Source organism: Callospermophilus lateralis, chromosome 18, assembly GCF_048772815.1.
Source record: "Callospermophilus lateralis isolate mCalLat2 chromosome 18, mCalLat2.hap1, whole genome shotgun sequence".
In the NCBI taxonomy this organism is placed as follows: domain Eukaryota; kingdom Metazoa; phylum Chordata; class Mammalia; order Rodentia; family Sciuridae; genus Callospermophilus; species Callospermophilus lateralis.
In genome coordinates this window covers 41541637-41553802 of record NC_135322.1, presented here as the reverse complement: position 1 = coordinate 41553802, position 12166 = coordinate 41541637, and the positions used below count along the sequence as shown (strand labels likewise).

Genomic DNA, 12166 nt, shown 5'->3' with positions numbered 1-12166 from the left:
TGCATGAATGTTCATAGCATCTTCATTCTTAACAGCTAAAAAAGTCGAAACAATCCAAATGTTCACCAGCTAGAATATTCATAAAATGAACTGCAAGAAAATAGCAGTATGAGTGAATCTCAAAAGTATTATACTGGGCCAGGTATGGTGGCTCATGCCTGTAATCTCATTGGCTTAGAAGGATCACAAGTTCAAGACCAGCCTGGACAACATAGTGAGTAGAAATGTAGCTCAGTGTTGGAGCACTTGCCTAGCATGCATGAGGCCTTGGGTAACACACACACACAGGAAATCCTCAGTAACTGATACAAAAAGGGATTATGAAATGAAAGAAAGTAGAGTACTGAACTTTAATCATGTCATTTTATTAATGTTCAGAGGTAGCAGATAACAGGTGGGGCATATTTGGGAATGGGGATTGACTGCAAACAAGTTCAAGGGAAATTTGATAGAGGGGGATTCTAAAACTGGATTATGGTGAGGGTTGCACAGCTCTATAAATTTAAAATTAAAAATTATTGACTTGTATACTTTAAAATCTTTTTATCAATTATAGGAAATAACTTTTCCCTTTGAGCAATAATATTGATAGCTGTTAAAGACCAGCTGGCTTTAACTACTATTTAAGGAAAATATTAATGTTTTTTAATCTAGAAGACCCACAAAGACCAGCCATGTTCATGTCCACATGGATTCTGGAATCTCCTTTGAGCCACTATGAGAGGTGGCTCTAGCTGGGTTCCCAGAACTGGTTTCATCCCCCCTTTTAAAGAAACTTTCAGCATGGCCCTCTGTAGCTCCCTTTCTATCAGCTGCCCATTGTTTAATTCACAGAGAGTAAGGAGCATTCTCCAAAAGCATGTTTTTCCCTTTCCTTATAGGCAGTAAACTGCCCCTTGGGAGACCATATTCACATCAAAGTGTCACAAACAAAATAATAAGAATGTATTTGCATTGGAGGGTGGTAGAGGGTTTGCTTACTTTTCTCTGTGCTTTCTTACCTAATAGGCTCTGGATTACTGCCACAGCAAGGGAATCATGCACAGGGATGTGAAACCTCACAATGTCATGATAGATCACCAACAAAAAAAGGTACCATTACAGCCAGGCAGCAACAAGCCTTCATTAGAAGGCTTAGGGCCAACCTAAAGCTGCCCCTACCAAGATGGTTTTTGTAGCCATGCTATTTCCTATGACCAACTTGTGTCGCTGTCGCTTGTCCAGTCTCTAGCGTTGTTTTCTACTGGGAAAATGGACAGATGACCTGACTGTAGTCACTTGTTTTATTTTGGTCTTAGTTTTCCAAAGGGCCTCAGAAAAAGAAACTACAGGTGGTGGTTTCTGCTTCACTTCTTAATGACCCTCAGACCAATCTGCCTGGCCTTAAAAGTACACTTGGGGCCCTCCTAATTTTGATATCCAACTCTGGTTGTCCCTGATTGGTGAGTAAATGGATCAGCTAGTATTAGACAAGCTAGAACCGTGCTTCAGTCCTGGGGTGGGCCATGTGTTCCCAACCCTTCTAGTTATTCCTGGAGCTTACGATGAAATCTGAGTGATGGGGCAGTGTGATACACATGTAAGTAGTATGGAAGCAGAAAAAAAGGTTGAGCTCTATTGATTTAGAATGATTTTAAAAAAGCATTCTGAGTGCTCTGCTCCAGAAATGACCTCTTTACTTTTGCTGAAAATGTAATTGTTTAACAGTATACCTGCTCACATTTTTTGTGTGGCTAAATAGTTGTTATCAGAAATGTGATGTGGTCTTGCCCTAGGCATAGGAATCTAGAAACACTCTTTTCACATGTTTTATTCTATCATGTTTGTAGCTGCGACTGATAGACTGGGGCCTGGCGGAGTTCTATCACCCTGCTCAGGAGTACAATGTTCGTGTAGCTTCGAGGTACTTCAAGGGACCAGAGCTTCTTGTGGACTATCAGGTGAACTTGGTAGCAAGGCTGCTGTGGGTTGTTTTGGTACTTACTAAGAGCTTTTTCTGCTTTGTTATTTATTTAGTAAGTTGCATATATTCAATTCTCAGTCATTATTCCACCCCAGAATACTAGTTGCAGATTTTTCTCAACAGCTTTTTTTTTTTTTTTTTTTAAGGAGGAAGAAGTAGTTTTTAATTTTCAACTGTCTACAAAGTTCACATAAAGACTAGAAACTCAGATCAGAAAAGTGGGTTTCTAACATCCTTGTCTGACTGGTTGTCTTTGTTTCCTCAGATGTATGACTATAGCTTGGACATGTGGAGTTTGGGCTGTATGTTAGCAAGCATGATCTTTCGAAAGGAACCCTTTTTCCATGGACAGGACAACTATGACCAGGTGAGCAGAAAACCATCTGGCTCTTACATGTTTGGGGATGAATCTCAAGAAAATAGTGTGCTTAGAATATTCTCCTTGAGCCACTGCATGTCACTCAGTGTGTACATATAACCCTCTTTTTAAAGTTTAGAATTTCTTAGACTTTTGTCTGAGGTTATGAAGTCCCAACAATACAGATAATGCTCTCTTTCTTATGAAGAAGTCAGGTACCTCCTTTATCTAATAAAACTAGATTCTAGTTATTAGATTGTGATAACCCCATAATTGTTAGTTTCTAGAAGACTACTGTCATAAGTTATGTTCTCCCTTTAAAGGCAGTTTGGAAATTTGCATTCATGTGAGCCTCATGTCCTTGAGTCTTTTGGCCAGTCCTAGACTCAGATCTCTGCCTGGTCCCTGGAGATCAAGTGGTATGGAATCTTCCAGTTCCCTGGCCCAGCATCCTCACAGGCTCACAGTGAGTTCTGTGCTCAGTGATTTGGTAGTTTGTTTTGTGTTTCAGCTTGTTCGCATTGCCAAGGTTCTGGGTACAGACGAGCTGTATGGGTATCTGAAGAAGTATCATATAGACCTAGATCCACATTTCAACGATATCCTGGGACAGTAAGTAAGAGAGAGAGAAAGAAAAAGGGCTTTGCCTTGCCCAGTTTCAAAAGTGGGAAGGTTAGCCAAAATTATTCTTTCCCTTTCTAGTTACATCAAATTGAAGTATCTTTTTTCTTTTAATTTGTTTTGTTTGCTGTACTGAGACTGAACCGAGGACCTCTCAGACATGCTACGCAAGCACTGTACCACTGAGCTATCTGCCCGGTTCTTTTTATTTATTTATTTATTTATTTTAGTATTTGTTTTTTAGCTATAGTTGGACACAATACTTTTATTTTATTTATTTATATGTGGTGCTGAGGATCGAACCCAGGGCCTCGCATGTGCTAGGCGAGTGCTCTATCACTGAGCCACAACCCCAGCCCAATTCTTTTTATTTTGAGACAGGGTCTCACTGAGTCATACAGGCTTACCTCAAACTTAAGATCCTCTTATCTCAGCCTCCTAAATTTCTGGGATTACAGGTGTGCACCACCATATCTCGTTGCTATGTGTGTTTTCTTTAAATTATTTTGAAGTATTTGGACATAGTTTATATTTGTTTTCTAGTTCTTTTATTTCTTTATGAGATAATCTGTATCAATAGAAAATGGAGGGCAAAATCATAATGTTACAGAAAAAAGCTTTCTGGTACAGCATATGCATTAATTTTAATGACAAATCTTGGAAAGCTGTGTTTCTTCTTTGAATAAGAAACAAGTATTATAGCATTGAGGTTTTTGGTACAGTGCAGTAGTTTTAAAGGAAATGCTTGATTGGTAGTTTTCAAACATTCTTTTATATTTGGAGCTATCATGTTTCTGTGGCCAGTACTTTAAATATGTCTGCTGATTAGCACAAATTACTCAGTTTCCACCATGCCTGACCCAGAATGAATGAAGAACCTGAGGCATTTAAAAAAAAGTCAAGAAAACTCTATAAATTCTAAATCAGATGTCCATGTTCTAACTAATTAAACAGAACACTGTTTTCTGTCAGTATATTGTGATGTGACTGGTGGGTAGAGTGGGTACCAGGAAACATGAGATTTAACAAGTTGTAATCATTGTAGAATTCTAAGATTGTTCTGGCTTTAGCCATAGTAGAGGAGGATTCTTGTTGAGTTTAGTCTCAATCCTAATGTTTCAATACTTTGTTTTCAGACATTCACGGAAACGCTGGGAAAACTTCATCCACAGTGAGAACAGACACCTTGTTAGCCCTGAGGCCCTAGACCTTCTGGACAAACTTCTGCGATATGACCATCAACAGAGACTGACTGCCAAAGAAGCCATGGAGCACCCATACTTCTGTAAGTCTCCAGGGACTTTTTAGGCGGTCTAATTTATTAAAGGGAAAAAAAATCTTTCACATCTTTGAGGCCTGTTAAGGAAAATCTAGGTGTTTGGCATGGATCATTCTTGGAACTAGTCCTCCTTCATTGTAGTCATTGAAACAACTTTCAAGACCAGATTTTTTGACCCCCAGAGGCATTTGCTCATTCACCAGCTGTAGTTTCCTTGAGTCCAGTCTTTTGGGCCATTCCTGTTTCCCTGAGAAAGACATTCTAAGTATCTAAAATTTGTTTTCAAATGTTATATTTGTGGGGAAACCTAATCAAAGATTTCTCCCCTCAAAACACAAGTAATTGGCTAAAAGTAGTAAGATAACCATAATGAATTTCTAAAGAAGGCAATAGATAAAAGAGATTTGAAGGAAGACCTCACTAGGATCTAACTGGATTATTTACCTGTGTAACCACGTGTAGTTGAGGTTCTGTGGGCATGTGGCTTTTCCCACTGATAAAGTGTTTCAGATATACTTTCCCTGTGTTATTAGCAATGTGAGATTTCATCCAGTTAGAGAGGAAAATGGAGAATAAGGAAATTAAGTGACTAGTGACTTACTGCAGTTCACTCTCTGAATCAAGATGAAAACTCTTATTCCTTGAAGTTTTTGTCTGTTGTTAGACCAGCATGCTGTCTCTCCCTCTCCTTCCTGCCCCCACCCAGAACCCTATCACCACCCCATTATTCCAGCCTGAAAATTACACTGCTGTGGTCTTAGACCTAGGGAAGTAAGTACCAGGAGACAGCAGAGTTAAAAGATCTTAACCCTTCAGCATTCTGGACCCCAGACAGTGGAATTCAGATGTCCTCTTTACAATTTCTGACACAGAAAGGTGTTCTAACCCTTCGAGGTGGGTCAAATTAAGAAAATTGATATTACACATAATTCATGATCAAGCTATTTTTCTAAATACAAAGTATACTTCAATTTAAAAAAATTTAAGCCACTATTGCTTAAAATTGATAGGCTTCTATTCACCTTTTCCCCTGATGTGCTTATTATTGCACATGCTTTAAAGAAATTAGGGGTTGAATATTATGTTGGTATTCAAAGAAAATAACACATAAATTAGTGGGAATTTTGAACAGTAGGAAATTAGGGTTTTTATGCCTCTCAGCAATTGAGTCTGTCCTCTAAGGAAATAGAAAAATTGACTGTAAGAACAGTTCCCCTGATTCTTTGTGTGTGGTTTTGTGGGACCTAAGTTCTGTGATTTCTGTCTCCCTCTCTGGACCTCCTGACACTGGCTTGCCCAGGAGTCTGTGTGTGTCCGTGTCTCACTGTGAAAGGGGCCTGTCTGTTGTGACTTCCCCTCCTGCACTTGAATCCTGACTTGGTTGCGTTGTGTCCTGCTTTCTTGCAGACCCTGTGGTGAAAGAGCAGTCCCAGCCTTGTGCAGAGAACGCTGTGCTTTCCAGTGGTCTCACGGCAGCCCGGTGAAGACTGGAGAGCGACGGGTAATGCGGCCTTGATGCTTGCCAATAAAACCAAGCACCAAACACAAACCTTGAAGGAAACTACAGTGTGATAAAAGAGAAATTTTAATCATTCCTTCTAAAGGCAAAGAAGAGTAAAGACCTAAAAGTCTGTCAAAAAGACACTCCCCAGTACTAGTCTACAGGGAGCTGCCATTGTGGCAGCGTGATGATGCACATAGTTCAGGATCTGAGGGACTCTCCCTTTGGAATGCATGGGAGATGAGAAACTCGGAGTTGTTGTACATGTACCTTCACTTAACAGGACACCACTATTGAATTTACCCATTCGGTCAACAAGCTCTGAATATCTGACTTCCTATCTATTCCATTGTGGTCTGGTTTCCTTTTGTGAGAATTCAGGCTCAAGTTTTAGCAAATGTCAGCAGTCTATACTGACACACCAGCCTCATTTATGAAAAAGAGATATTAAAACAGTGACAGTATTTTTTTTTAAGCTCTTTTACAAATTCATGTTTTATGTATTTTTTTATGACATGAGCTCTCCAGGAAAAGTCCCTCATTCTTGCAGTTTTCCTCTTAAGTGTATGCATTTGGGAGCAAACTGCAGTCAATTTCAGAATCCTATGGTGTCAGGAGACATCACTTTAAATCTTGAGATGCCATCAGCAGGTTCGTCGGTTTCATCAGAAGTTCCATGCTAAGTGGCTGACGGTAACCTTTGAGCTCTCATGGTAACCTTTGTTGATTTGCCTAACCACAGAATCCCATTGCTGATTTTGTTTACTGTGCCCCTCACCTCCTTTTGTAGCCCTGTAAGGAGAATTTCACCATTTCCCAGCACATCCCTGTGTGTGCATCTATTTTAATGCACCTCTCTGAAAAAAATTACCTTTTTATTGTTAGTTCTTTCTTTCTTTCTTTTTTTTTTAATAACCATAACTAAAGCTGGAAAGTCAGTTTTCAGGCAGGTCAAGAAGGGAGAAAATGTCCTATTAGGATTTATTCAGGAAATACTTATTGGGAAAAAAATGTATCCTCATCCTTTTTCCCTCTTTTTATCCCCATGACAATACCAGCTATAATCAGGGTAATATGCATTTTAAGCTCTGATAATGTGAATGTGATGGCAAAGATAAGTCTGGCATGTAGGTACTGACAACATGTGGGCAAGACCATCCTGTTACTGAGAGGAGAGGAATGTGCAGGGGGGTGGGGATGAAGTGGAGCTCTTGGAGCCAGTGTTAAAGTTTTGGATCCACTGTGCTAAAGTCCATGTTAACAAAGAAAGCTACATTTTGTTTAAAAAAAAAAAAAAAAAAAAAAAAAAAAAACAGGGCTGATTTAATTTCGGGGACTTGTAACCAACAAGGTTTGTTGGTTGTTCCCTGGCCCCCGGCTGCAGACTCATGCCTCAGCTCTGGGGACCTAGCATGTCTAGAATAGAGCTAGAGGTGTCTACCACCACTTCACACTTAGGACTTCTTTATTAACTATTTAATAATGCCGTACATTTTTATAAGGTTAGATTGTTTGTTTGAAACATCTGTTTACATTCCATATCCCAATAAAATCATATTGGTATTGGTAGCAGGTCCTATCTCTAAATGTAGATTCTATTTTTGTCGTTTGGTCTGTGGAAACTTAAATTGCAAATGAAACTCATAGAGTTGAGTTTATAGATTAAAAAATAAGATTCTGAAGCCAGGAAATACATTCACTTAAGGTTCTCATACCAATACCGCCTGCCTGCATTGCACAGTCTGCATATTGATGTATAAATTTGTTTTACCTGAAAATTAAAAACAAGATGTTAGTGAGCTCTCAAATGAACCTATTTCAATAAGTCAGGCAGCGAAACTCAAGTGTTTTGAATTATCAAAGGTCTCTGACCTGCCCTTATGGGCAGCCTGAACCATTGGTTATCAGGGAGAGTGCCACTATGTCTTTCCTGCTCCCTGCCCCATTTCCTCCTCCATCACCCATGCCTCTCCCCTTACCTTGCTTTTCTCTTGTCTTTCCCTTTCTCCTTTTCTTTTCTATTCCGGCTGCCTTGATCAGGCAAGAGTACCCTGATGGAGGGGTTTTGTAGAGCCATAAACCTGCTCCTTTCCCTTGGGTCCTCCAGAGGCAATGAAAGCATCTGGAGAAGGGTCATGTGATAGACTTCTGCCCCTTCTTCCTTTGGCCATGCTTGAGGTGACACAGCACAACTGACCTGCCTGTCCTGGGTCAGTACTGCAGCTTTGGCACAGCAGTTATCCTTTTGAGCGTGTGGTTTGTTTCCACAGCACCTATTCTTACCTCTCTTCATGCCTTAGACTTGGAGCATTCCTGGCTTTGAAATGCTCACTCCCTTATGGATCTGGACTTGACACCTAAGCTGTTCTTTCCAAAACTGAAATGAGTCTCGTCTAGTCCTAGTCCTCTCTTTCACTGGTCTCCAAGTCCATTTTGTGTCCAGATGGCCCAAGCTCCCCTGAGATATTAGAGTGTTTGCCTAGGTTAGGAGATGGTCTTGGAGAGTCCTCAAGGAGGGTGGGTGTGTATGTCTGTGTGAGTGAGTGTGTGTAGCAGTGGGAGTCTAGTCTTACATTTAGACTAAACTAGATAAGTTTACCCATCCAGTATCTTTTAAGTCAGCATATTCTTTTTTAAACTCAGTAATTTTCATTTGTTTGCTTCATTACCTTATAACAAGTTAAAAGTGCCTATGACAAGGACTTAATTCTTTCCTAAAGAAAAGCAAAAAACATGGGGAACAGGGTAGTGTTGCACCGTCATCTCAGGTACTGCCTGTGTTCAGGAACATAGACCTGTAGGGTGAGGACAGAAGGTGCCTGTGCTGAATCCAGGTCAGGGTCTCACGGTTGGTGGCCACGAGTGAGCTTATCTGCAAGGGTGCTTCAGCCAAGGAATTTCAGGGTGCGGGTGGAACTGATGCAGGGCTAACCAACATTCTCGATGGTGACTGTGTAGCAGTTTACTCTCTCCAGGTTCTTGTCAGCTGACTGGTTCCCATCCTGTCCTGTGGCAGGCGGCTGGATAGGAGATGCTGTTGCGTGCATAGTGCGGCAGTATTCTGCTGGGTATTTCTGGGGATTCTTACCAATCAGAGCAGTTCCTGTGCCAATTCAGTGATGCCCTTGGGCACCAAGCATTCTGCCAGGTCTTGTCACGGGTGTTCCAATGCATCAGTGCTCACCAGGCTTAGAGCACACGTATTCCCATAGAGAGGAAGGTACTCTCAGGCCGATTAACTCAAGGAGACAGAAGAGCTCAGAATCCTGGGAATGTGAAGAGAGTGACTGGGGGGAGGGACAGGTAAAAGGAATCCATAAGAAAAATGACCTAACTGTAGGTCTTGAGGGAATATCCTTGAAAGGCTGAAATCAGGGGACACCAAGTTCTGACGTGTGCCCTGGAGGAGGACGCTGCCCTCTGGCTTGGGTCCACTGGGCCTTTGAGAGGTGGTATCTTGATTTAGGTGCTGAGTCCCAGAGAGCTGGTGCCAAGGGTCTTGTCTCTGCCCACTCAGGGAAATGGCAAGTTCTCCCAGGTGCTGCATTGATGCAGATGGAAGCAAAGCTACTTTGAAACACAATCCAGTCAGAAGAATTTTGAGATATGCATTGAAATCTAAGAGAGCCCCAGTTAATGGTCTCCTCAGGGCCAGTTCAGACTGATTCGTTAGAAGCCTGTGTTACTGTGTGAGCACCCACAGGGAAGAGCAGACCTCCCTCCTGCAATAAATGAGTGGATAATAACTGGTGAGAGTCACATTCATTTAAGTAGAAACCCTCTGAAAGCAAACTCTGGGTCCTCATGAGACACAAGCTCAGGTTTGTCAGTGGGCTTAATAAATTAAAACTAAAGAATATCCTGCCTTTTAAAACCTTAAGTCCAGAATGGGGATATTGGGGAGGGGAGGTTGCAAGGAAACCAATAATAACATGCTTCTGAGCTTTATGAATGTGTTAATGAAAACACCCCCAACCAGGGATTGTAGAGGCTGGGAAGAGATGTGATGGGGTATACAGTGATGCATACTTTTGTGTCAATACTCAACAATGTGCTACAAATGTGATTCTTAACCCTGAACTGCATGTATTGGGGATTGTTTAAAAAACAACAACAAAAAAAACTTTGAATCAATAAATTAACAGTTTTTCACTTGCTGGCTCTTCTTGCTGTAAATGGTTGACTAAGCGTTTGTGACAAATCTTGACATCCATTGGAAAGCTTGGATACTCTTCAAGAACCGTGGAGCCTTTTTGCAGAAAAGCAACACTGCCTGGGTTTGATCCATTGCAAGTGACTACTTCAGACACAGTTGGCCACCTCTGTGTATCTCTGGATGACTGATGTGTGATTCATGTGCTACTGCCCTTAGAGGGAAGAAAAATGCCATGTTAAATCCTGTTTTCCTAAATAAAAATGTTGACAATACCCAGCCTTCCCGAGTGGGAGACAAGCCATTGCTATGAGGACCTTAACTTGTATTTCCTATCTCTTGGGGGAGGGAGGGATAAACCTTGAACTGCAAGGATGTGTATGGTGGTTGCAGATCATCACCGTGGCGTGAACTTGAAGTTGAATTAAAGATGTGGTGGGATTGTTTTGTTTCTGAGTTGCACCACTCAGACACCTGCTTCTTGGGATTGACTTGTTGGTGACTTTAACTTTGTAGCCCATTGTTCTGCACTTGTGAAAGTCTCCCCTGCGCCAGTCCTCACAACACATGCAGGCACATGTGAGCACGTGCAACTGTTGAGCGATGATGGTATCTTTTTTATTAGTGTTCTTTTTTTTTTCCTCACTGATCACTGTGGAATTGGACTCTTGGAAATCAGTGCTTAAAGGCAAATACGGTAATTTCTTAATGTGCTTCGGCAGGCAATCTCAAATATTAATCAATGGAACCTTTACCCAAAGGAAGTTTTCATCAAATAACCGTGTGACAGTTTCCCAAGGGCAAAGTGCCTTCCCTCAGTATTGCTAAACGGCCCCTGGGAGACACTCCTGTGCTGGCGTCTCACCATCACCTTGCTGTGCCAGATGGGAAAGGAGGAGTGGGTTTTCAGGCCATGCCAGGCAGCTGTTTGCTTCCAGCGCAGAGTTGAAAATACTCACTGTCACTTGTTCCCTTATTGGTGACTCGGCCCTTTTCTCTGAGTACACGCCAAGTCATCTTCTCATTCTTGGTCCCAAGATGTCCTTAATAAATTGGGTCCGGTTAAGTGTGATCTGGTGTTGGACTGCTTGACTTGCATGGAGTGGTTATGGGGCTTGACACCAGCGTCCTGGACTCGAGGGTTGGAGAGTCAACTATGGCATGGTGTGTCCAGAGCTCTCCCCTTCCTCTCCAGAAGACTGCCTTTTGTGGTCAAAAGGGCAGGAAGAGGGTACTCTGAAACCTGGAATCATGCAGCGGGTTCTCACTGCATGTTCCTTGAAGTGGCTTGGGGAGGTCAAGCTTGCATTTTACCCCCAGCCCTCTTCAAGAGAAGGAAGCCCCACGCAAGTAGAGGCCCGCCCCACTCTGGGTCAGATTGATTAATGCCGTCTTTCCCCTCCTCCCATCTCTCCCCAGGTCTGTTGCGGTACCTCCCACTTTTCCATAAGCAGAACAAGAACCAAATCAAACGTCTTAACGTGTGTAGCGAGATCACGTTCCGTGAGCAGACACAAAACGGTGGCAGGTTTGGCGAGCACGAACTGAAGGGCAGCCTACCACCGTATATCAAACCTCACTTCCGAATGTAAAAGGTTCACATGCCTTGACTTCCTGTTGACTTCCTCCCGACCCAGAAAGCATGGGAAATGTGAAGGGTATGCAAAATGGTTGTTGGTTACTGTTGCTCTCCACGCCCCTTGATGTGTCCTGTGGCCGCCTGTTTTTCCAGCAAACCACATTAATTAGCTGGCCACAGACACCACAGTGGGGGAATGGGGGCAATATATGGCATGACGGGCAGTTACATATTATTTTAAAAGTATATATTATTGAATAAAAGGTTTTAAAAGAAATGTATGGAGAGTTTTCAGTATGGAAAGGACCATTAAAAAAGACCTGTGACCATGGAGGACTGAGTGACAGAAGATCTTGTGTGCCAGGTTCCAACCAGAGGAAAGTGGGGGAAGTCCTGAGGTGAGGAGGGCCAGTTATAAAGAGCAATGCAGAGAAAAAGGAGTGTTCAGAGGTGTGGAGTGAACCATCCTAGGAGTGAGGCAACCAGAGAAAGGAAGTACCCAGTGGGCTGGGAGAGCTGGCCAGTGGCCACCCCGGGCCCCAGTCTGAATTGGGTGAGTGGCCCAGCATTTGAAGTAGGTTAAATATTGCCTCCACTGGACTCAAAAAGATGCCTTAGCCCTTTTTTTTTTGCTGTCCCTTGGCTTATGTCTGAACATTTCGTTCCATGTCCTAATCCTGCCCGCCCCCCTCTGAAAAAACACCTCGTCCCA

The 12166-nt window shown here is 42.3% G+C and overlaps 1 protein-coding gene across 1 annotated transcript in view; it reads left to right on the top strand.

The window, feature by feature from the left end:
- The window catches only part of Csnk2a2 (casein kinase 2 alpha 2), a 39962-nt gene extending 28231 nt beyond the window's left edge, over positions 1–11731 (top strand). The window contains exons 6-12 of the mRNA XM_076837633.2: positions 1009–1092; positions 1830–1940; positions 2229–2330; positions 2833–2933; positions 4079–4227; positions 5629–5722; positions 11295–11731. Coding sequence (XP_076693748.1) covers positions 1009–1092; positions 1830–1940; positions 2229–2330; positions 2833–2933; positions 4079–4227; positions 5629–5705 — 624 coding nt within the window. The 3' untranslated portion in view covers positions 5706–5722; positions 11295–11731. The remainder of the gene's footprint in view (positions 1–1008; positions 1093–1829; positions 1941–2228; positions 2331–2832; positions 2934–4078; positions 4228–5628; positions 5723–11294) is intronic.
- Positions 11732–12166: the final 435 nt, after the last annotated feature.